The 25,876-nt window shown below is 37.7% G+C and overlaps 2 protein-coding genes across 5 annotated transcripts; both read right to left on the bottom strand.

Annotated features, from left to right (window-relative positions):
* Positions 1-1,607: 1,607 nt before the first annotated feature.
* pank2 (pantothenate kinase 2) lies at positions 1,608-15,102 on the bottom strand. Of its 4 annotated transcripts, none has more exons than XM_079842638.1 (8): positions 14,237-14,322; positions 13,850-14,099; positions 10,993-11,345; positions 10,651-10,904; positions 10,361-10,537; positions 3,196-3,319; positions 2,862-2,987; positions 1,608-2,776 (listed from the first exon to the last, which is right to left on the bottom strand). In XM_079842638.1, the coding sequence occupies exons 2-8, from the start codon at positions 14,076-14,078 to the stop codon at positions 2,726-2,728; spliced, it is 1,314 nt and encodes a 437-aa protein (XP_079698764.1). In that variant the 5' UTR covers positions 14,079-14,099; positions 14,237-14,322; the 3' UTR covers positions 1,608-2,725. The 4 variants fall into 4 exon arrangements, with proteins under 4 accessions (XP_079698764.1, XP_079698763.1, XP_079698765.1 ...); XM_079842637.1 differs by having other exon boundaries at positions 14,197-14,283; XM_079842639.1 differs by having other exon boundaries at positions 13,846-15,102.
* Positions 14,422-25,518, bottom strand: mavs (mitochondrial antiviral signaling protein). Its single transcript, XM_079842635.1, has 6 exons — positions 25,411-25,518; positions 18,922-18,987; positions 18,694-18,823; positions 18,403-18,583; positions 17,645-18,312; positions 14,422-17,525 (listed from the first exon to the last, which is right to left on the bottom strand). The coding sequence occupies exons 3-6, from the start codon at positions 18,814-18,816 to the stop codon at positions 16,740-16,742; spliced, it is 1,758 nt and encodes a 585-aa protein (XP_079698761.1). The 5' UTR covers positions 18,817-18,823; positions 18,922-18,987; positions 25,411-25,518; the 3' UTR covers positions 14,422-16,739.
* Between the last annotated feature and the right edge of the window lie 358 nt (positions 25,519-25,876).

The raw sequence follows: 25,876 nt of genomic DNA, 5'->3' as shown, positions 1-25,876 counted from the left end.
TTCTACATAACGGAACGTTCTTCTGGTCAGACACGTTTTACGTTTGTAAAAGTACATGGAGGGATTTTGATCTTCGTGAAATTTTAATCAAATGCTTAAGTTTTTAAAAAAAATTATATTTTATAATTATATATATTATAAATTATATCTATCTATCTATCTATCTATCTATCTATCTATCTATCTATCTATCTATCTATCTATCTATCTATCTATCTATCTATATATATATATATATATATATATATATATATATATATATATATATATATATATATATATATATATATATCAGATGCTGCTAGTAATTGGGTGACATTTAATAACGTTTAATTTGTTAACATTAGTTAGCTACGCATTCATTAATCTTAGTTAACCCTTGTGCGTCAATTTAAAAAGATACACAGGTCCATAGTGGACAAAATGTGGGTTACACTTTTTTTAAGGTGACATTGTTACAGTGTAATTATATATTTAAGTACTGAGTTATATTAATGAACATGTAGGCCTACTCACTATAGGGTTGAGTTTTGGTTTAGGGCTAGTTGCATGTGATTATGCATAATTTACAGTTATTACTATGGTAAGTACATATAACATATGTAACAAGGATATGTACAAAATTTTTTTTTAGGTTTATGAAAATTATTTATGAACATTATTTTATATAAAATATATATTTTATGAAACATGTTGAAATCTAAAACTGCTTGAAAATCAAAGCCATAAATCTAAACAAATTGTGCTCCAAATTTGAGGTTGATATCTCAAAAAAGGTAGCCTGGATGCCAGCCGAATATCAGTAAGATTTTGTTTGGGCACAGTACAACATTCTTCCCATTGGATGCCAGCAAAGCTTCACTGGTACAACGGTTGGATTTGTGATTTACCGTACAGTAGAGTTTTTCTCTCTCAAATATTACAAGCACACAGACACACACAATTTTTTTATTACACACATACAAACTACACTCTGACATCCATACCAACACATCCACACAATTATAGCTGCATAATTGATCTAATTAGCTTTATTATAGGCATAAGCAGAAAACAGGAATAAAGCTAGTATTTGCTTTATAGGCCAAACCTGAGAAAATGGCACCATCTGGTAAAATATGGTGTATATATGTCCCTATTGAAACTATATATATATATATATATATATTAGCAGTTTTAATGGGTTTCAATGGGGACATTTCTATCCAAAAGGTCCTGAGAGGAAATATTTTGGGTTATTTGTGTACAATAGATTTATGAAAGAAAGTGAGGGTGAAATAGTTAAATTCCAATAAAGAAACACATCTGTGTCAAAATGTATGTAGTTGCCATTAACACGGACATTTTTGTCTTTTTCAGTTTTTAAAAAAAAAATCATTTTGCCTATTAGATTGCACAAGGGTTGGGTTAATGTTCAATTCCGCTTTTACTAATACCTTATTAAAATCAAAAGTTGTAAGTGTAAATATTATTTGATGGGTCTGAGCTAACATTAACAATGTCAACAAATTAATACTGTATCAAATATATTGCTCGCTTGTAAAGTGTTACCCGTAAGATTCGATTTAAATGCTTCTACATGTCAAAAGCACAAAAAAGACTAAATTATATTAAGATTTACATCTTTTATTACAAAGAAAATTAACAATAATTTGGATTCAAAGGACATTGTGTTGAAAAATACAATACCTGTTTCTCATGTTTTAAACAAACAAAACACAAGGCATAATATTTGCCGGTGTAGAAACAAACTGCCTATTACCTGCACAGACATGAGCAATCCAGCAAGTAATATACAACAGACTATGAGGAGATGGTAACCGAGCACATGTTCACACTCCTCATTGAACCAAAATTATTCTAATGGAAAAATAAAACAAAAAGATTAGACAGACTCTCAGCTTTGAAGAGAATTATCCATAGTGTAAAATTGTTTGTTCCACTCCCTGATAATAGGCCAAAGGTTTGCCTAAACCCTTTCTCTATAATAGATTTTTTTAATGCAAAATGCTCTCAAGCAACACAACACTTGTTTTCTTCAAACATTATATGTGCTACATATATCCATGAAATTCAGATTCTGAACTCACTTTACATAAAATAACTTCTACAACAATTATATTTACTTGTTTTGCATTTTACGTTGCATCAGTCATATAAATAATAGAGCAAAATGAAAAAGAAAGGTGCTTGAGTAATATCTGCTTGCTTTTGAGTATACAATGATTGTTCCTCAAAAATAGTGAAATGTATATTATACCGGGGTTATGATTACTGTTACTTACAACCACAAACAACACAGGTTTCAATCACTGTTCTGCTGCTTGATGAAATCAATCCATAACCATTAACGATAGCACAGTATATGATAGCGGACACATTTCAGTATTATAAATGACATCTAATCACCTCATTGTGATTAAAAAGTGTTGATATAAGATATAGATCATATCTTATTGGTTTATTCTCATATCAGCTGTTGATTTTGACATACCATAGATGTTGAAAAAGTTTAAAGGCAAGGGTCTAAATATATTTGACTAGAACTAGTATTGCCATGTAGTTAATCCTAATTGTTATGACCTGAATATATAACTCATTATATTTTTATAATTGGGCTTGGTCTTTATAGTTGAGGGCATGGTCTGATATTTGAAGGCAACTTTGGTCTGTTTGCATAAATATGTCCTTTGGTAAAAGCGATGGACTAAGATTGATTAGCAGATCAGGATGGGTTTGGTAATTCCAAAAGTGCACCCACCGCACCAAAATATCCCTGAAAAACAAAAATAAAATGGTTATGAGTGATTTGTTTAGATATCGTTTGGGCTTTGGGAGGTATTATACAGACTCGCACACACCTCATGTCGAAGGAATAGGGCTTTGAGTTGTCCTTTGCTCCAGTAGTCCAAAGCATAAGCGAGCAACTTCATGGATAACGTGTTCACGCGCAGAAAGTTCCCAACAAACACCACTCTTTCAATGTTCTAAATAGAAGAAACTCATAATAAGCATTCATCCTGAAAATGCAATTCTTTTAAGAGGAGTTTCCCATGAGCTGATTGGCCCCTGGTCTCTCATAGCCCTGTACAATGCTGCTTGATCCAGATTTCACAAGGCAGCACCGTAAAGAGGCTGACAGACAAGGGCAAGGACAACATAATAGCAATTGATAGTGTGGATGTACATGTGTACCTCGTTTAGTGCACACATGCGCGTGATTGAGCCAATGTTGTTTGTGATGGTGATAAGTGTTGCTCTAGCCAGATCCTCCTTTGAGACCGAGTTTCTCTTCTCCTTGCACATCATGTTCCCAAAGCTACAAAAAACATACATACACATTATATTGATTAAATGGATTATATGTCATAATGGAAACATTTAAAATGATAACAGTATCATATAAGGAATTGCATTGTAATTGTTTGCCATATACATGTATTAGTAGTACACACTAGGGCTGCACAATATATCGGAATATCGCAAATTTACATATCGCAATATGCATATCGCAAGGGTACGCAATATCTGAATGATTTTAATATGCTACTTCAACATTGTGAAAAGTGTACGTTTTAGGTTGACGCATATAGCAGAGAATAGACTGGGCACACGACTGTTACTTATGTGACTTGCTTGACTTTAAAAAGAGTTATTAAACGCAATAACTTGGAAAAACAACTCCTTGCAGTCTTTTGCTGTCTGACACACTTTTTTTTCGTGTCTTGTTACACACTCGAACTGCCAAATGCACACACAGTTGTGTCAAAATGGCTGTCTTGATGAGTATTCATGTAAACCCAGTCGGTTATGCTTTAAGTGAAAGATATCAGTTGGGGAAAGAAATAGATTTTTACACACTTAAAGCAATATCGTATCGCATATTGAATATCGCATTATTTAACAAGGATATCGCATTTTTCTTCAATATCGCACAGCCCTAATACACACTGTTAAAAATAAAGACTTTATTGGCATCTATGGTTCCATGAAGAACCTATAACATCCCTGAAACCATTCCACTGCACTTTATAGTTGGAAAAGGTTCTTTAGATTATTCGTGTTACACAGCACATTTGCGCTTCCACAAGAACCAATGAGGTTTGTTCTTGCTCGACAAGCAAGTACGGTTGAGCTTCTGTTTATGTTCGCTGATCAACGTTTATATGGAAATAAAAGCCTAAATTCAATCTGTTCATCATATGGAGCACACAAGTCTCTCTTCAGAAAATTTGGACTAAGCCACTCGATTCATATGGATTCGTTTTACAATCTCTTTTACCCCTTTTCCACAGAGGCAGTGCTGGTGCTGGTTCGGAGCCAGAGCCTAGTTTCAAATCAGTTCTTTGTCTTTCCACACCCAAAGCACCAGCTACAAACCAGGAAAAGTGGTTCTTAAGTAGCACCAAAACATTGCTGGTCTAGAAGTAAGAACCGTTTGCGTCAGGGGCTGGGGGCGGGGTTACCATGACCAACAAGACGAACACAAACTTGTGACAGCCATTTTTGATATAGCAGTTAATAGAGCTAATAGTTGCTCGATTGTAATCTCCGTCTATACAAATTACGGCGAATTGCCCGAATGCGTTGGTTTCGCTGTTATGATGCCGATGTAGGATCGTAAAGCCATGTGCATCAATAGTAACGTAACGTTCGCCATTGTTGATGGAAGGCTTGTTCGATAGGCATCGATGCGGTGCAGACCGATCGCCGTATGGCAACGAGTACAACGAGAGCATATGACTCCTTATGCTTTTGAATCGCTCATGCGTTATTTTGATATCCTACGCTGATCGTCTGCGCAGCGCCGATGCATCTCGATCGAGCCTGGTGTGTTTGTGTTTCCCATTGCCTTGCTAGCATTGCTGAGAAAGACGTATACAGTGATGTAAGACCTGGCTCTGTGGTGGCTCTCTAGCCAGTGGAAACGCAGTTCTTGGAAGGCTCGATCAGGCGACGGCTGGATCAGAATATCCAAATATTCATTCGATGGGTTGGTATTCGATTTTCAAATTTGTGATTCGAATATTTGTTGTTGTTTTTTTCCGCGAACACCTGGCATCCCGCTCGAAATGGCTCTCATTCGCACTTGCATATGTTTACACTAGAAAATCACTAGAAAATACAATGCTTTGAAACTTTTACATCGCTTTGAGACCAAATATTCCGCGATCATCTTGTAATTTAGCTCCTCGCTCTCATGAAGAATATGATCTGACTGCTGCTGTTGATGTGCTGAGATGCCCGTTAGTTTGGCTCAAGTGGCACGTTCAGTTTTTTAATGGTAGTTAGTCTTAGAGCCCTGCACGGGCCTCAAATCTAGGCCCTATAGCCCGGCCCTGGCCCTGGCCCAAGATGCTGAGGCCCTAGCCCGGCAGTGTCCGACAGCTTACCAAAACTATCGGCCCGAGTCCCGTGATTTTTTTATTTATTTTCTTATCCTCCCTATTAGGCCTACACATCGTTGCAGCCATTAAAATAGTTCAGTTTTGTTTTATATTTCGTTTAGTTTCTTTATTAAGTTAATTTAGAAAAATGTTTAAAGCATTTTTTTGTTTGTTAAATTAAAGTTTTAGTTTTTTAAAGTAACGACCAAGTGGCCGACAGTGAGTTAACAACACATGTTTGATCCATGTATCCTCTTAAAGGTGGGGTAGGTAAGAATGATTTAAAACACTTCTGTCCAAATTTGTTTAAACTTTCTTTATATGTCAATACATAATTAAAATGTAAGTACTCTGAAGAAGAGAGTATAAAAATCGAGTGACTCTAGACTTTTTAATCTGCAATAAACACCGCTCATTATTTTCCAGGGTATCTGCAGGTTTCACCAAGTCAAATTTAAGACTTTTTAAGACCTTTTTAAGACCATTATGAATTAAATTTAAGACCTATATAACGCAATAAAAAAAAAGTACAATAGGAAATGCAGAATCACAAAATGACTTGCAAAGCAAATTAAATTTATTAAAATTGAACAAAGTATTAGTAAACTTGCACTTCCTCATAGCTCAATCCCATCAGGATTAATATACAAATACACTACCGGTCAAAAGTTTGAGAACGGTAAGACTTTTTAATGTTTTTACAGAAGTCTCTTCTGCTCACCAATGCTGCATTTATGTTATTAAAAATACAAAAAATCTGTAATATTGTGACAGTTCTGTTGTGACTGTTCTCTATGTGAATATATAGAAAAGTGTCATTTATTCATGTGATCAAAGCTGAATTTATCATCATTACTCCAGTCTTCAGTGTCACATGCCCCTTCACAAATCATTCTCATATGAGGATTTGATGATCAACAAACATTTATGATTATTATCAGTGTTGAAAACAGTTGTGTAAAACCTTTTTTTAGGATTCTTTGATGAATAGAAAGTTCTAAAGAACAGCATTTATCTGAAATAGAAAGTAAAAAAAAAAAGGTTTTTGAAGGATTATGTGACTCTAAAGTCTGGAGTAATGATGCTGAAAATTCAGCTTTGAATCACAGAAATAAATTGCGTATTCAAATATAAAAAAGTTAATAAATGCAGCCTTGGTAAGCAGAAGAGACTTCTTTAAATACCATTCTCAAACTTTTGACCGGTAGAGTGTGAGTGTGAGTGTGAGAGTGAGCATGTATGCATGCATGTGTGTGTGCGTGTGTGTATATTATATATATATATATATATATATATAAAAAAAATAATAAATATAAATATATAAATAAAATATAAATATATATAATATATATATCAGTAATTTTGATCTCACAAAAAATGATATATATATATATATATATAAATAATTTTTTGTGAGATCAAAATGACTGATTTTGTGGTGGTGGTCATTTTCAGAAATGTGCATTTTTTGTTTTTTTCATAATTAGGATGCCACATTTACCATATCATTATGTCAGATGCACAATAGTCACACATGGCAATAAAACAAACAAAATGCATGAATCTTGTTTGACAATAGGACAAATAAGTACAACTTAAATATACAGATACAAACAGTGCTTTAGTTTAGTTAGGTTTGTTTTTCCCCGTTGTTGTTGTTGTTTGATTAATATGAACTACACAGACAGGAGTGGGTATAGGCTAGGCTATATTGGGTTGCTTTCACTTTAAGACCTACAGTAATGCGCCTAGAAATAGAACACATTCGGTACACTCGCGCGAGCGCTGACAGGCGGCAAACGCGTGCACAGAATCCGCAGCCAGTCTGACATCTGTCCGTGTGGCAGTAGCGAATCAGTTCGGGGTTTACATCGCTTTTTTAGTGCTATCGGGAATATCATAATTTTATTTGGTCATTATGCGAGAGCAGGTAAGAAAGATTCGCCTTCGCTTTCACGATCGCGTGAACTGGAGAACTGAAGCTGAAGAATAAAATCTGTTTGATGTGTCTGTGGTACAATCCAAAAGAGCCTCGCGCCAATAACATGAAAGCTGATTGGCTGCAATATATGATGCATTCTGGTCTCATTTGTAGTTGTAAAACAGCGAACTATAGTTGGACTAGCGAAAGAACGAACTACAACACACACACACACTAAAGCGCTGCCGGAGCATTTCAATGAGCAAGAGGTAGCGTTACATGGACGTAGGAAAATTAAGACCCGTTTAAAATTATTTAAGACCTAGAACTCAATACTTCAGCGAATTTAAGACTTTTTAAGGCCTAAAATTTTGATTTTGAAATTTAAAGACATTTAAGACTTTTTAAGATCCCGCGGGTACCCTGTTTTCGTTCGGGCCGAAACAAGTGATTGGCTTGGGCGACTGTCACTCTCTCTCGCTACCATGGCTACTGCCGCTTTTGCTCCAGGATCTGCCCACATGCGCGCGCCCCAGTGTTGCCAAGTCGGGCTACTTCAAACACTGTTGCCGCGGGCTGTTTTTCATGTCCGCGGGTTGAAGCGACACCAATTATGTGATATTTTGCCTCGGGATTTGCGAATTTTAGCAGGCAGCCCTACCAAAAAGACATATTTTACCCCCTAACGCGATTTTTACCGGAGAAACACGATTGGGCTTGTTTTGGGCTAGTTTTGAGTAAAATTGGGCGGATTTTGTTGTGAAAACCTGGCAACCCTGGCGCACCCGTTTGATTTGAGTTCAAGAGGCTGTATTTCTGCTGGACAGGTAATCTTTCATTTTGATTATACATTTTTTTGGTTTATGTTTTCATGAAGCATGTCTCACTAGCACACGTAGCTGCCTAATATAGCTAACATAACATTACTTAGCATAAAGTTACGATGTTATACACTTAGCGAACCATTAGTAGAGATGATAAATACTCAATTTGCCTAGCTCAAGTTGATCGCTGTCGTGTTGAATTTCGCAAAATGTAACTTTAGAGAACAAAATGCATGTGTAAAAGCTAGTACACCGAATCCAGGAACTTTTTTTAGAACTAAGTTAGCTTTAGCTATCCTCTGTCTAAACTCTTTTACCATGTTCACCGGGAACTTTACCTGCACGTTTATTTCGGCCCTTGGTTTGTTTTTATATACTCTACCAATGTTTATGTTGATGTTTTTATCTTGTATCTGTGTGTGTCGTAGACACTGTGTTGTGTGTGTATTTTAAACTTTACCAGTGTCGTTATTCTAGCTTGATAGTGAGTACTAAAAGACATCTTATTTGTTTATATTCATAATGATAAAGTTAGATTTTTTATTACATGTGATTCTGACATGATGTCACTACATGCACGTCTTCTCCGCTCGCCTCAGGTAAATAATGCGTCTTCCAGCTGAGCTGATCGTGGTCGGCGTAGCGCGTTCATGTGTTTTGGGGGCGTGGCTTTGGAAAGAGCCCAGAAGGGAGAAGGTGGAGTGAATGGAAATAATGAGCTGTCTTTAAAACAATCGTGAGAGGTCTACAGACACTCAATTTTTATACTTTCTTTTTCTGAGTACTTACATTTTAATTATGTATTGATATATAAAGAAAGTTTAAACAAATTTGGAAAAAACGTTTTTTAACTAAATCCTACCTACCCTACCTTTAAATCGACACTTGACCTGTCTTGCTTATAATAAAATCCATAGATATAAAACACTTAAAGCATCACAATGTTGGTTTAAACGTTTAGCCTATACTATCACTTTTTTGAACCACTTTTAGTGCCATATAGAACCTTTTTTTTTTTTTGGAGTAAACGTGTTCAAAAATAAATAAATAAATAAAAAACAGGCAGGTTGTCTTACCTTACACCTCTCCGCAAAATTAATATAAATCCAATCTTCAATTCTTGCGTTAGCCTATGCACATTTAATGGAGTTCATGTCAACGAAAGCAACAGATATGAGCTGCATTATATTCATCAGCTCATTTCAATATCAGAACGAGTGACCTAAGCACTGGTAAGAGCATTTAGTCTCATTCGTTTTAATGAAGAGGATTGTGTTTTTGAGCATCTAAGACGTTCAGCAGTTTGCGTGTTGGGTTGCTTTACTCATTTGTGGCTATACTCTAAACACTGTGCGAGCCACCTTGACAGTCATGGTATCATGGTCTCATGTTGTTTCCACCAGCGCAGCACACCTCATTGTTTCTTTTAATTAATGAATGTCTAAAATATAAAATGAAGGAAAAAGCCCGCGTTTGAGGTATGACGTGAAAATTGGCCCGAAGCCCGGCCCCAGGGGCAGAAATGCAGGGCTCTAGTTAGTCTGTTCTATAACTGAACAGAATAATTTTTACTAGCTACTATAATATATCAAAACTGGGACGTAAGACCTGTGTGTTTTATATCACTAGTGCATTGCCCGTTCGCGGAGCATAGAAGCCCTGCCCGCGTGAGGCGCGCCGCTTCTACAGATTCCAACCTTTATTAGAGAGAAGAATATGTTCAGCTCCTTCCCTCCGAAGCTTCGAATATTCAATGTTGATTACTACCAAAGCTTCGAAGCTCAAAAAATGGTATTCGGACCAACCCTACAGTCGAACCAACTCCGAACTGGCACTTGAACTAGCACCCGGTTCATTCTGGTGGAAAAGGGGTATTAATGAACTTTTTGAAGCATCAAAGTGGTAGTTGAATGGACTGTCAATGGAGGGATAGAAATCTGTCAGATTTCATTTAAAATATCTTCATTTGTGTTTCAAAATGAATGAAAGTCTTACGGGTTTGGAACGACATGAGGGTGAGTAATTGATGACAATTTTTTCCTTTTTGGGTGAACTAACCCTTTAACATAAAAAAACATTTAAAATATATATATATATATATATATATATATATATATATATATATATATATATATATATATATATATATATATATATATATATATATATATATATATATATATATATAATATATAAATATATTTGAACTGTAGTGTATATGCCTGTACCTGGAGGCAACTGCCCATCCTGGCAAGCCAAATCGCTCATAGTCACCACCGTAGATGTCCTTGACTAGTTTATCTACACGTGTACTTTCCCCTTCAGTGGCCATTGCCAGTGCCTCTTCAAAGGTGGAGCATCCAGTCAACAGGCAACACAGCCCAAGGAATGTACCACCACCAAGACTGGAGGGGAGATTGAGAAAAAATTACCATAGCGTTACAGTAAAATCCTTGTGTATTTCTTTAAACTGTTAGGTATTAAGAAATGAATGCAATACTATAAAGCCATGACCAACCTGGTTCCAGTGACACGCTTGTAGTTGTCTTTAGAGTATACAGCCAGTATGCTGACACCTGAGCCAATGTTGACAAGCAGCAAAGGATAGGGGTTCTCCAGGTTGTATGGCCTCTGTTCGCAACGCTCAGGGTCTGTTGGGTGCTCATAATAGTAACATTCGGATAGACCATTTGAGACCACTGAGTCAATGTACAGAACCCCCTTTATCAGACAGTCCAGCTCATCCAGCTTCAACAGCTGCAGATTGGCTATCTAAGATAAGAGAGACAGCACAGTGAGCCATTTAGTAAAACAGATTGCTCAGAAAAGATACATAACAACAATGTGAGCTTGGACATACTTTACGGAAGTTATCCTCATATTTAAATGCACCACCTCCCGTGGCACAGAGGGTGGTGTGCAGACTGGAGAAGTGCTTGTCTCGGCCCATCTGCAGAAAGACAGGCAGCTCGTGCGTGGGAAAGCGAATGAAGTGCAGGCTGCCCTTGCGGCCCCAAAGGGTCAGGTCAATCAGCTCCAGGTGGACATCTCGAATACCTGTTTTGCCGTAGGCGGTGTGTGAGGTGAGGTAGTGACGGATGCTTTTCAGACTCTCCACCTCCTCCTGTTCTTCTTCTGCTGTAATGTCTTTGGGCTCAAAGTAGACCAGCTTCACCAGTGTGCCACCAATGTCCATGCCAAACCATGGGAAAGCTGGGGACCAATGACAGGTAAATGACTTGAGTACCGTGTGCATTTTCTAAACACATTTTCTGCAAGTAAACAAGAACAAAAATAAAAGCTTATTTAAGCTTATTTGAAATAAATTGATTTAGTTAATAATTAACTTAGATTTCTCATAAATCAAATATTTGTTCTTCGCACAATCACTTGGGCAGGGTTGAATGGTTGCACTTAACGTCAACACTACAACGAGTAAAATTTACTAATTTAAAATATTTTTACTGCATGGAATTAAATATTAGTTTAATAGGTTGTCAAAATTATTCTAATTGTAATTGAGAAAATCAAAACGCCTGAGATGGCAGATACACACACATACATACATACATACATATACATATATATATATATATATATATATATATATATATATATATATATATATATATATATATATATATATATATATATATATATATATACATTAGGGCTGCACAATATATCGAAATATCGATCGCAAATGTTCATATCGCGATATGCATATCGCAAGGGCACGCAATATCTGAATGATTTTAATATGCTGCTTCAACATTGTGAAAATTGTACGTTTTCGGTCGATGCATATAGCAGAGAATAGACTGGGCACACGACTGTTATTTATGTGACTTGCTTGACATTAAAAAGAGTTATTAAACACAATAACTTGCGAAAAACAACTCCTTGCAGTCTCGCGCTGTCTGACACACACACTGAAACGCGCACACAAGCCGCCTCTCTGAAAGCGTGTGATCCCTTCAGTTCTGTTTCGTGCCTTGTTACACACTCGAACAGTCAAGGTATTTAAATATTGGCATTACATTTTTTGTTTGTTTACATTGATGTTAAAATTATATTGTCAGATTTGAGACATTAATTTTTGAATAAACACTGCTTGTCACTTTCAGAAATTGTAGCGATGCTTTCTTTTCCCAGAAAGAATGTGAAACACATAAATGGTAGATTTTACACACTTAAAGCAATATTGTATTGAATATCGCATTATTTACAAGGATATCGGATTTTTCTTCAATATCGCAAAGCCCTAATATTATATATATATACACACACTCACTCACTCACATACATACATACACACACAAGATATGTGACATATATATATATATATATTCACTCACTGGCCGTATTGGGTACACCTGTTCAACTGCTTGTTAATACAAATATCTAATCAGCCAATCACGTGGTGACTTTGAAAGTGGCATGGTTGTTGGTGCCAGATGGGCTGATCTGAGTATTTCATAAACTGCTTGATCTACTGGAATTTTCACCCACACAACTATCTCTAAGGTTTACAGAGAATGAAATAGAGAAAATATCCAGTGAGCGGCAATTCTGTGGGCGAAAATCCCTTGTTGATGCCAGAGGTCAGAGGAGTATGGTCAGACAACAGTAACTCAACGACTCGTTACAACTGAGGTATTCAGAAGGGCATCTCTGAATGCACAACACATCAAACCTTCAAGGAAATGGGCTCCAGCAGCAGAACACACACCGGGTGCCACTTCTGTCAGCTAAGAACAGGAAACTGAGGCTACAATTTGCACAGGCTCACCGAAATTGGACAATAGAGAATTGTAAAATCCTTGCACGAGTCTTGATTCCTGTTGCAACATTCAGTTGGTCGGGTCAGAATCTGGTGTAAACTACATGAAATCAACTGTTCAGGCTGGTAGTGGTGTAATGGTGTGGGGGATATTTATTTGCCACACTTTGGCCCCCTAAGTACAAACTGAGCATTGTTTAAACACCACAGTCTACCCGAGTAGTGTTGTCCATGTGTACCCATCCTTTGATTGCTACTTCCAGCAGGATTACGCACCATGTCACAAAGCTCAAATCATCTCAAAATGGTTTCTTGAACATGACAATGAGTTCACTACACTCAAATGGCCTCTAGAGTCACCAGATCTGAGTCCAATAGAGCACCTTTGGGATGTCTATCTGACAAATACGCAGCAACTGTGTGATGCTATCATATCAAGGCAGTTCTGAAGGCAAAAGGGGGGTCCATCCTGGTACTAGCAAGGTGTACCTAATAATGTGGCCAATATATATATATATATTATATATATACACACGACACGTATTGTCCAATTTAAAAATACCTGGAAAAAAAATCTAATTAAGAACCATTTGCTTATTAAATTCATCAACTGGAAATTAGACTCTATTCATTCCATATGAAAATATTCTGAATTGTGTTACGTTTATTTCTAAATCATTTAAACAATATTTAATTCCGGGACTGGTGCAAATTATGTTTTGCAGATTAACAGGAACCTCCAATTGACATTTTTTTCTAGCAAGTGTTAATCGATGTTAATTGTGTGAGCGTACAAAATTGACAAACATGGCTATCAAATATGTATCTACAGGTTTTTATTTTATTTTTTATATTCGACATTGTTATCACTATGATGTGAGCATGAGCTCCCTTAACCCCGTTACCTATCGACACAACAAGATGGTTCACCTACGCGGCCTGTTCTTTTTCAGCGAATCGAGCCTCAGCATCGCCGGCGTCGATTTTGACATCCGCTGATCTCCGAGTGCGCTGCCACCGGCCGCTGCACTGTCTGCTCCCGGTGTAGCAATTATGCTACATGACGTCTCCGTCTTTGATCGAGGAAGCCTGAGCGCTGTCGATTCTTCCTCTTGCTCCTCCGCACATCCCTCGCCGTCACAGTGAAAGCCGTTCAGCTCCATTATGTCGCTTAACAAAAATCTCTACATCGATTGTCAAGCAGAAAAATCACCGTTAACATATATAAATGCATTGTCAGTATTTCATATTATTATTTAGATTTATATAGAAAATGTTTACGTCGCTGTGTTTACAACACAAGCACAGTTACTCGAGTCACCAATGAATGCGCTTCTCCCTGTCAACTGAAATCGCAACGAGCCAATCAAGTTCTCAGTCCTCACTGGCGATCACGTTGTCTTCATCACCAGCAGATGGCGCGCTTCACATAACAACACTACACGCATCATCATTGGGTCAAACCCCTTACAGTCTTTTTTTATGCTATGACTGACCAGAAAGACACAAGGTAGGACATTTTATTTCAGAATTCAGAAACATTCTTGGAAATCATTAAGAATGACCAGTACAGAAAAAGCAAAACAGTTTAGCCTAAGTATATTCCCCTGAAATACAGTGTAGCAAAAAAGAAAGGCCCAGATAATACCCTTACTTAAAATATTTGTAGTAACATTACCACATACAGTGCAATTAAAATCATGTTCAATCATACATGATACAAGTGCAATTGCTGATTAAAATATTACATTTAGGCCTGGTTTCACAGAAAGGGCTTAGATTAAGACAGGATTAGGCCTTAGTTAAATTAGAACATTTAAGTAGCTATTATAAATGAGCCTTAGAAAAAAAAAAACATTACTGGTGTGCATCTTAAGACAAAACAATGGCACTCTGACATATTTTAAGACATGTCAGTGCAAGTTTCTTTCAGTTTAAACAGCTCAAACATGCATTTTACACTGGGACTAGCTTCAGTCTTGTCTGTGAAACCGGGCATTAAAGTGTACTCCGTTCATTCAGAGTCATTCACAATGTTTACAATATAATGCTGTTTACTCACAGATAATTTCATGCTAATAGCATGAATCTTATCACACTTTCCAGCTCAAAAGGAAGCACTAGCAAAAGGTAGCCGCTAGCAACCCCATAGAAGAACATGAGTTTGATTGGAAGAGAATTTGTGACCTGAAAGAAAATATATACCTCGAATAAAATGTAAGATAAATGCTTCTGGAAAAAATTATCTTATTCAACTACACTTCAAAATGGACACTTCTTCAGACATACACCATATAACAGATTTCCCCCCTTCACACATTAGGCACTTGGTTGTCTTTGAATTTAGCTTTATCCATCTTAACAGTTACTCATACGTATTATACGTATTAACTTATACGTACCTCTTACAGCCAGTGGTGGAAATTCACTTGACATATTGAATATTTTTAAACCATAGATGCAGAAAATCCTATTACATTTAGGTATGAAATTTACATTGCGCTTGGAAGCTATTATATGGAGATGGAAATTCACTCCCTGGGCTTAGTCTTTCTATAGCAATGTTTTACGATTGGCAATGTTTAACAGTGTAATACCTGTCAAGCTAGTTTTTCCACATTAGGCTAGGCTAGGTCTACCAAAAAGTACATGACACCCCATTTATTAGCAGTGAATCTGATTTTACAAGTGCAACGGCAGTCAAATTCATTATCGGTCCTGGCATACAAGACATGTATAAGGCACATGACAAACAAGGATTATATATAAGCCCAAAGCAACACATAATTGGAATTTGTCCATAGTGCACACATATTAGGAGCAGTGACTAGTGAACACACACACTGCAAACCGAGGACACACACACCCTGAGCATACACTGCAGCGCCCAGGGAGCGATTAGGAGTTAGTGTACCTCAGATGTTCCTGCCGATATTGAGAATCGAACTCGTAACAAGGGGTTACAAGTCCAACTCTCTAACCATTAGGCCACAACCGCCCACACACATATACACACATGGAAATAAATACATAAGGAAAAAACAACATTTATTTAGGAGAGAGGGCCAGATTTTCAGTGAGTAACTCAAATTTCAGTCTGTTCTGGCTTTAAAATACTTGGTAGTGAACACACAGATCATACGGACTACTTTTCTGGCAGGACCACTATCGTTAAAGATGATTGATTGACTATTAGCATATAGTTTGGATTGGCGGAATGGTTCTGTTCTGGGCAAGAACTCCCTGCGCATCCATGCAGCCTAGCATGGATAAGAGCAGGATAACCCCCCTTATGGTAAACAGAACAGAACCAACATAATGTATTGCAGATATCATTAATGTTGATATTACATGTACAATGTGATTCAGGAATTTAGTCTGATTCAAGGGAAATCAGAATACCAAATCCTGACTGACGAGAGGAGGAGCTGGGGATGGAGGAGGGTAAATGAGCTCTGGAGAAACGTGATAGCTGCTGATAGTACTGAGGAGCTATATATATGCATGCGGTGATAGACGTCATATTCCTATAGGTAGACGTGATCAGCTGACAGACAGCTGATGCGAGTTTGAATAACGTGACCTGCCAGAACTGACACTATACGCTTGATTTATGGTACGTTTTGTCCTTTTCTAAACTTGACAACAGCTTTTACTATATACACTGTTGTTCTATGGAAAAGAGCAGCCTGGAGATTCTGCTTAAGTCCCTTAAGTTTAATCAACAAACAAAAAAAATATATGGGTTTCATGCAACATGAGGGCGAGTACATAATGACAACATTTTCATTTTGGGGTAAACTATCCATTTAAGACTTTTTCAGTTAATGCTTGAGCTTCCAGGCCAGGAGAACAGACAGAGCAATCCCAGTAGCAGCAGCAGCAATGAGTTGGAAGTTGTTTATCCTGAATAACTCTGGACGGCCCTCTTCTCTCTGCTCTGGCTGTAGAATAGTTGCTGGCCTAGCTTTAGATTCTTGCTCTTGGTAATTGATGGTGGCTGACTTCTTACGGTCTGATGCCTCTGAATCATGCCCTGATGGATCACTGAGAGGAACTGCATTTGCTGTACCAGTATGGTTCAGGGTATGCTGGTCCTCTGAGATTACTCTGCTACGTTGCAGCATGCTTGGTGGCTGACCATTCAAATTTTCAGCAGGTACCTCCTCAGAAAACCGGATTACCCTGGTCACTGTCTGACTCTCATATAAAGAGTCATAGTGGTCTTCCTCAGGCTGGTTAGGAGTCAAGGGAGGAGGAATGTGTGGAGGGTCATTGAAGGATCGAGAGGCAGAATCATGGGAAGCAATGGGAGTGGAGGTCTGCTCTGCAAGCCTTGGCTCTGTGGAACACGCTGTTGATCTGCTGATCTCCAAATCATCTGAAACCGTTGAGCAAGGATCTTCTGGCAAGACCTGAAGAATCTCTGCTCTGTTCTGCTGGGGTTCTGGCCGAAGGATGCCAGGTTTGCTGAAATATTCCTGATCGATGGAAGAGGGAAGGTGCGTAACCACCTCAGTAGGTGCAGATGATGTTGCCTGACTTGTTCGAGTCGAATTTGTTTGGCCATTAAAAACTGGTAATCCAACAGTGTTGTACCTCTGAACAAGCTGCAGAGAAAAAAGAAGATTAAGCCACAGAATGCATCAGATTAACAACTTGAAAACAAACTTGCGATGTTATAGCTTTGCCTAAGAACAACAGTGAAGTGCTTTGGTTTGAGCATTACCTCATTTGCACTTGGGTCAGAGATCTCTTCAGGCCCCTGAATTGGCCTTTCCTCTCTCAATGGGGGATTAGTGTCTTGGACAGGGAGCTTCTCAGAGGTGTCCTTGACTGCGATTGGCACCTGGATCTGAGAACTCTGGAAAGTGGTGCAAGGCTGTGTAATTTGAATTTGAGAGGTGTTTGAGGAGGATGGTTGAGCACTTGAGGTGGAGAGGGGAGTTTCACCAGTTGATGAGGAGGTGGAGGTTTGGTCTGTTAAAGCTAAGCCATCTGGAGTATCTAAAACAGGTGTTTTGTTCTCAGCTGGCCCAGTGTGGGTTGGGACTTTGGAGACTACAGCAGGGGGGAGTGGTTGGGAAGGAGCAATTTCATCTTGAGATACTGGTTCAAGAGAACGTGCTGGAACTGGAGTAGGAAGTTTCTGTACTTGCTGTGTCTCTGGAACTTTGAGAACAGGAGCAGGAGATGGCTCTGGGGCTGCCATGTTGGAAGGGGCAGTTGAATGTGCTGGGACGCCCCCTGCGGGTGGAATCAGCAAAGGAGAAGTGGCCGCTGGGACAGTGTGAATTGTTGCTTGGATTACGGTTGCTGTGGCACCAGCTGAAGTATAAGAAGGCGCTGGAGTAGGTGCAGGTCTGGGCACAGGAGCAGCTGAAGCAGCTGTATTATCTATAGACAAAACATAAAGGAAAAAGGCATTCATAAATAATGTCCCTCCTTTTCATAATTTGCTTTGAACACAAGCAAGATAGTTCTTACTTGTGATTCCCCTGATGCTGTCATAAGCAGTGCTCATCTCAACAGCCAGTTCCCTGTGTTCACAGTTCTTCAGTGCAGTGATGAACTCATCAGGCCAGTTTTCACGTCTGCGTAAATTGTCCAGAAGTGTCTGCATAGCAGTGAAGTTTCCAGAAGTATCTCTCTTGGCTTCGATCTCTTCCTGCAAAATGTAAAATTGTAAACAAAAACAATTGAACTAACTGAGCTTTTCGCTCTTGCGTGTCTGGTTATAGTTGTGATGTTATTTGACGTTAATGTGATCCTGCTTACCCTATCAGTGAGTGTGAGGCATGTCAGGTGAGGCAAGATATCTCTCACTTTGACCGTCGATGAAAAGCGAGCCAAATTTGGCCTGATCGCTTTGTTATAAAACTGTTCACGTGTCAATGACATTTTTGCACTTCGAAAGAGAGAGTGATAGAAAAAAAGTTTTATTTAGTGATTTATTGTTATCAATTACACTAAATAAAAACGTAAATGTAAAATGAATATTAGTACCTGCTTTAAACAGTCAAATTCAACAGCCTCTTCTTTGTGTCCCTGAATCTGGACTCTGAATCAGCCCTGGGAAAAGAATTAGACATTTTTTATCATTCAAATCTTTGTTATGAAACCCTTAAAAGCTTAAAGAGCACCTATCATGGAATTTTGAAATTTACCTTTCATGTAGTGTGTAACATAGATCTAAGTGAACAAAAACATCCTGCATAGTTTGAAATATGATAGTGCACCGTATATATAGTTATTTTCTTTCAAAATTAAGAGTCGACTCTGAGTCATTTTTAAGAATCGTTAGAAGACCGAAGCTTTTTCTCTGACTAGATGACGTCAACTTGTCAAGTTATTTGAATACAATACGCCCACTTATTGCGCTCCAAGACGCCAGTGAAAACTAGAAAACATCATGGCGACGAGACGCTGTGTTCTGAAGTGTGACTCAAAAGCAAACTTTTTTCATCTGCCCAAGGATGAGCATTTGAAGACTAAGTGGCTTGAAGACAAACCATACATCGTCGCGATTGAGTGTTTATTATTAGTCGTCAAATGTATGTTTCGCGATCTCAGGAAGCTTTTATTATGGACTTCTATTATGGCACATGGTTCTTCTTCGTCTGTCTGTACATGGACTACATGTGCACAGAGCGCCCTCCGGCTGCCAGGATGAATTGAAAACAACACATAAGAGACTCAATCGCTCATGATTAGGCTATATCTGCGCATTTTGAGGAAGTATTGAATAAAAAATACTCCTCTGTTTAGAAATTTGACACAGACATATGAGAATCTATCAATATGTCTCCTCATCTGCACACTTTTGAACTAAAAGCCCTGAGGGATGTTGATTTGTCGCGAGTCTTCGTGAGGAGAATAGAGGAGTTTTTTTATGAATGAGATCAGCTGAGGCTCATATTACAATCAAACGGTACAGACGCGGTTTTCATATTCATAACTCCTGACACATATTAACAAATTACTGTCACTATAAGACTTTGATGGGCGTTCCGTTTCCGAAAATATCTGCACAGACTATACCAATCACAACTGACTGGGTCATCGGACCAATCACCGCAGATTAGCATCACGTAAAGGCGGGGTTTTGAAAAGTGAATCACTAAAGGAATCATTTGAGAATCGCTGTCAAAACAGGTAAAAATAAATGCATATTATAAGAAAACTAAAGTCTTTTTTGTCATTGCATGCTTGCAAAACTGTTGTTGGGGATTTCTAAAACAATATTTGGAACATTTTAAATGCCATGATAGGTGCTCTTTAATGTGAAGGTTATCATGAAAACTGTGAACTGAACATATGATTGCATCATCTCATAATCCATCCAGGGTAGCACTTCTGGATGAGGAAAGCTTGAAAGTGAAAGTGAAAGTGAAAACTATTTAGGAATTATAGGGAAATCCTTAAGTTTCCATCTGGCCTTCATTAGAAAAGAGTTTCAAACAAAACAGAAAAACTAAAATGCATTTGGTGTAACTGCAGTCTTAAACCAGAAATAAAGTTTGTGAAATTAAGAGCAGATGTGATGAATGTAAAGCAGATCAATTTTGCAACATTGACTTATCAGTACAGGGGATGTCCCTGAATGCCCCCATGAATGTTTGTGAAGTGTAGAGCGGATGTGAAGAATGTAAAGCAGATTTTGCATCATCTTTGCAACATTTACTCTTCAGTACAGGGGATGTCCTGCCCTCAAACTCACAAGGGTACTACATTAATCATTATATCAGAGCTCTGTCCCATTTCGAGTCTGACTATATGCCAGTAATGCAGTGGTTGCCAAACTGTAGGGCCAGGAGTCATTAAGGGGGGGTGCTGCAAGGCTGAGGGATAGTGTACAGTCAGCAGATTGTTATGCAAAAGAAACCTCTTCAGGGTGATACAAGACCCCACTGTGAAATTATCCAGCTTATTATGCAGCTACCAGCCACATAATAAATAATTTAATAAAAATATGAATATGCAGTCATCTTTTATTACCTCAAGATGTGTCGCAGTACACACTTGAGCAATCTGTTATCAGTTGTAGCGATTATTGTTGTGGAATAACAGGACAGGTGACAGGTAAATGTAAAGCAGACAATGAATCACAACTACCAAAATAACATGTCTATACCAGATGCGATCGCGTATCCCAACCAACCACTAACCCTTCCCTTCACTATACCTATAAGCTGTACCTTAACGAATGCCCAACCCCACCCAACCACTAAATCTACCCTTAATGACGCTATAAGCTCCACCCCAACACTGGTCTGAGGCTGCTGGCCTGGAGCTGCTGTCCTCAGACTGTATTAAGACAACATCTGTATTGCAAACCCCTCCATGTTGCGGTTGTTGTTTTGGCTATCAGCACAACGTCACTGCCATAGAAAACAATGCAGATATTTCAGAAAACAAAAGAGCGCCACAGGACACACACAAATTGGATCTGAACAGTTGCGATACACAATGTGGACAGTCAATAATTTTAGATTAGATTCCAATCAGATACACAAATAGTCTGATTTGTACTGACAGTGTGAACATAGCCTTAGAAACGTCACATCACAGACACAAAGAGAAGCTTGCTGAAGTTGAGAAGTTGTAGTACTGTATTTTTTTTTTTTCTCCAATGTTTCAAATAAATCCTATAGGATTTTGCAAGCAAGGTCATGTCTGAGAGCGTCTTTATGTGGGTGCATGTAGGTGGGGGGCTTAAATATTTTTCTCTATTAAAGGGGGGCCTGGCAGAAAAAGATTGGGAACCATAGCAATAATGTAATGTTGCTAATGTAAAATATTTGATGTTTTTGATGTAGATGTCTTATTAAATGTATTTCTAAATCATGCCATCATGTAAAGAGGACATATATTTTTTTATGAAATATATTTTGGGACAGACAGATCAGATCTCTACCTCCTGCAGACACATAATATGCGCGCTAAGCTTCTGAGTACATGTACAGTATATCTGTAAATCATTTTCATTTGTCTTAAACATTTGCACTTAAAATGGTCAATAGTAGACATATTGTCTAGAACTACACACCACAGCTGTAACAAAGTGACCTTGAAATGGATGAATACGTTAGTATTTCTGTATGGTAGTGAGTACAAAACTGATGTGACCTGGACATTACCCAGCTGGTGGAAAAAATAATGATCTCCAAACATCAAAGCATAAAACTAATGTTGTTCTGCAACTCTTTCCCTCAAAATGTTGAGTTACACATTATATATGCTGTTCCTAGAAGGAAGGAAATAATGTACAAAACTGGGATGCCAAAAGCCAATGGAGTAAAGTGAGTCGTGACAGGCTGACAGCTCAAACCCTGCGCTTCAACAGATAGCTATACCGTTTGACTGGTTCAGTCTGGCTATTTACTCACAATAAATAAATAAATAAAAAATTCCCATTCAATACACTCCATACAACATTTTATGGGGCATAAACTACCAGGACACACCTACTGTACTCATTTCATTATTAGTACTATTTTCCATATTAAGTTATATATAAAAGTAGTACATAAATAGAATAACAGTAGAATAATGTATAATACTACTTTATAACAGTATAGTATACAATATAAAAAGTATAGGCTTATTAAAGGGATAGTTCCCCCAAAAATGAAAATTCTATCATCAATTACTCATCCTCAAGTTGTTCCAAACCTGTATAATTCTTTGTTCCATTGAACACAAAGGAAGATATTTGGAAGAATGTTTGTAACCAAGCAGATCTCGGCAGCCATTGACTACCATAGTATCCCCCAGTCCAACCAAACAAACCCACAAATACAGTCCACACACAAAGAAGACCCGTAGTCCACAGTCCTACCTTAGACAAGATTGTCAAAGCAGACAAAGCCACACAAGCATCACCTGCATCTGTAATGCATAGCAATGTAGGATTCAAGCAGACGGGTTCAATATACAGAATAACTGTGTAGTGGGAACAGGTCATCAGAGACTTTGGTCTGTTTGCACTTAAACAGCTCAGCGATTATAATCTGTTGTCAGATTCAATGACAGTACTGCTCTTTTAAACTAAGGCACCCGCAGGTTAATCCACAGTTCATGTCCCTCAAAGGTCAAACATGAAATAGTTTAACTGGAACAGAGCCATGTGTTATTATCTGTCATCTTGTATGATAACAGGCACACGAGGGTCCGTGCACTCTTCCACACTAAACTAGACAGGTATTCAGGTGCATGGGCGTAGATTACGCGGGGGATGGGGGGGACATGTCCCCCGCACTTTTAATAAAACGTACATTCGTCCCCCGCACTTTTACCGGGTCGCACCGGTCCTAGTCAACCCGCTCCGGGCGGGATTCGAACCGACGTCTAGTCGCACCGCTCTTACTGGCCTACGTCTGTTACACAAGCAAGTTCGTTTACGTAGAAGCCAACGTAAATAAATCTAGATTTAAATTAAAAGACACAAAATAATCTATACACAACCTGTCATTTTATTCGTATCCAAAAATGAGGCGATTTGAACACTATGGAGTGCTAACACATACTCGAAGCCATAGGGCGCGCTCTCAAAGAAAAAACTAAACTGATTCGTAGAAGTAACCCTGTCACGTTCCAAAGGCATTCAGCGCTGTAGCAGCAGCTGAATAAAAATAATCGCTATGGCGGATGAAACGTGACAACAAACACGATTTTTTTGACAATATGGTTTGTTTTTCCAGCCATCTCAGGGTATTTATTGACAATAAAGAATATGATTAATGCAGTGCTAATGACAGCCTTTTTAATGTTTAGTATCTTCTGCTTGCCAAGGCTGCATTTATTTAATAAAAAATACAGTTAAAACAGTAATATTGCGAAATATATTCACATATATATACATATACATATATATATATATATATATATATATACAGATGTTTTAATTTGTAATGATATAGTAAAGTGTAATTTATTCCTGTGATCAAAGTTGAATTTTCAGCATCATTACTCCAGTCTTCAGTATCACATGATCCTTCTGAAATCATTCTAATATGATCATTTGATGAAAAGGAAACATTTAGGATTATAACCATTGTTGAAAACAGCTGTGGAAACCATGATGCATTTTATTTTTCAGGATTTTTTAATGAATAAAAAAGTTAAATGAACAGCATTTATTTGCATTGAATAAAGCATGCATAAATCGTTTGTTATATTATAAATGCCACTTGATCAATTTAAAGCATGTTTGATGAATAAAAGTGTTAATTTCTCTCTTTTTTATCTTACCACAAATGTTTGAATAGTTTCATGATTTCCACAAAAATGAAGCAGCACAACTGTTTTCAACATTGATAATAATCATAAATGTTTCTTGAGCATCAAATGAACATATTAGAATGATTTCTGAAAGATCATGTGACACTGAAGACTGGAGTAATGATGATAAATTCAGCTTTGACCACAGGAATAAATTACAAAGATTTTTTTCTTTTTTTAATATATATTCACACAGCTGCTTTACATTGGGATAATATGTCACTGTATTACTTTTTTTACTGCATTTTTTTATTAAATTAATGCAGCCTTGGTGAGCAGAAGACTTCTTTGAAAAACATTGTAATGTTTCCAAACTTTTGATAGGTACTGTATATTTTCTGCCTTATTCAGTGATATTTTTTATTTTACAAAGCATAAAATCCATGGGGACTTAATGCACAAGTGTTTGTAGTACATAAACCAATCATAAAATTGGCATAACATATAGGGAAAAAATTAAAGATATTAGTGGTTATTGTTCAGCAGTGTATTTGATATCTTACTGAAAATCTGTCAATTAGACAAAGGTCAGAAAAAAAATGGTATTAGGCCTACACCTGACATTTCTGTCCCCCTCACTTCTGAAAAGATGGCTACGCCCCTGTTCAGGTGCATTATGGAGCTAATGTGCAGTCAGCCAGATTCAAGACTATTCACAGTTTTTAATAAATTATTATAAGGTTTAGAGCACGAGGTTGAGGTCACAATGACAGACTGCTTAATTGGCTTCGGTTCAAGGAAACTGGCAAACCTATTGTGGAATGTCCTCTAAACGACCGTCCCATTTCCCTGTAAAATCTTGAAGAAACCTTGTCAAGTACTTTGAGGTGACCATGAATCACCAACCTGTCTTAATATACAGTAAACCACACTTTAAAATATGCTATACATTGTGCATGACGAAGAACGACAAGTGAACAAACTTTGAATCCCAAGCAAAACGAAGAGTTCACAAAAATATTAGAGAACATACTGTAAGTCGATTTTACAAGGGAAAACTAGCGGGGAATGCAGAAACATACAAAACGCGCATGTAAACGTGTTAGATTATTCCATTTTTGAGTTTATCTCACGCGTAGCGTGTTTACAAGACACAATCGACTGTTTGTCAGGACATACCATTTATGCAAATACATTTACACACGATACACAAGTATAATTAACACACAAAACAGCTAACATTCCAGGAATGTAAAGTCTATTTGAACTTACCCTTTAGACTATAGGAAGGTCAGTCTAACAGGCTTTCGCAGACTGAGCCACTTTCGATATGCACGTCTTCCTTTCAGCATTTAAAGCACAACCCTCCCCTGGCATCACACGCTGTTTGTCTTTTTCATTGGATCTCCGAACTGTGTATCAACTACAATATTACGCCACTAAATTCTCACATTTCCTTGTTGCAAAAAGGATTTTGGAATCTTATTGGAAATGGGACAACTTTAAAAAAACATATTATTATTTGTATCTATGGTGGCTAGGTGTAGCGAGCTTGTCCAACCGTGAGGTGGAAAGTAGACTAAATTATGCCTGGGCAGATCGACTTTATAACGCATGTTACATATTTAATTATACAGCTGTTAAAGGTATGGTAGCTGATAAGCTGATAAAACTTATAAACTCTCCGAGGGATTGGCAGGAGAGATGGTTAGGCGTAGCCTATGCTATACTGAACGTG

Source organism: Gobio gobio, assembly GCF_949357685.1.
Source record: "Gobio gobio genome assembly, chromosome: 18".
Lineage (NCBI taxonomy): Eukaryota > Metazoa > Chordata > Actinopteri > Cypriniformes > Gobionidae > Gobio > Gobio gobio.
Note: the sequence above shows the minus strand (reverse complement) of the source record. Positions and strands in the feature narration are given on the sequence as shown.

Coding starts and splice junctions, on each gene's coding strand:
- pank2 (XM_079842638.1), bottom strand. CDS start 14,078: ATGGAGCTGAACGGCTTTCACTGTGACGGCGAGGGATGTGCGGAGGAG. Junction 10,905..10,992: donor ATGAGGATAACTTCCGTAAA/GTATGTCCAAGC, acceptor CTCTTATCTTAG/ATAGCCAATCTGCAGCTGTT. Junction 2,777..2,861: donor CCCTATTCCTTCGACATGAG/GTGTGTGCGAGT, acceptor TTTGTTTTTCAG/GGATATTTTGGTGCGGTGGG.
- mavs (XM_079842635.1), bottom strand. CDS start 18,816: ATGTCATTGACACGTGAACAGTTTTATAACAAAGCGATCAGGCCAAAT. Junction 18,313..18,402: donor CAGCATCAGGGGAATCACAA/GTAAGAACTATC, acceptor TTTTGTCTATAG/ATAATACAGCTGCTTCAGCT. Junction 17,526..17,644: donor CTGACCCAAGTGCAAATGAG/GTAATGCTCAAA, acceptor TTTTCTCTGCAG/CTTGTTCAGAGGTACAACAC.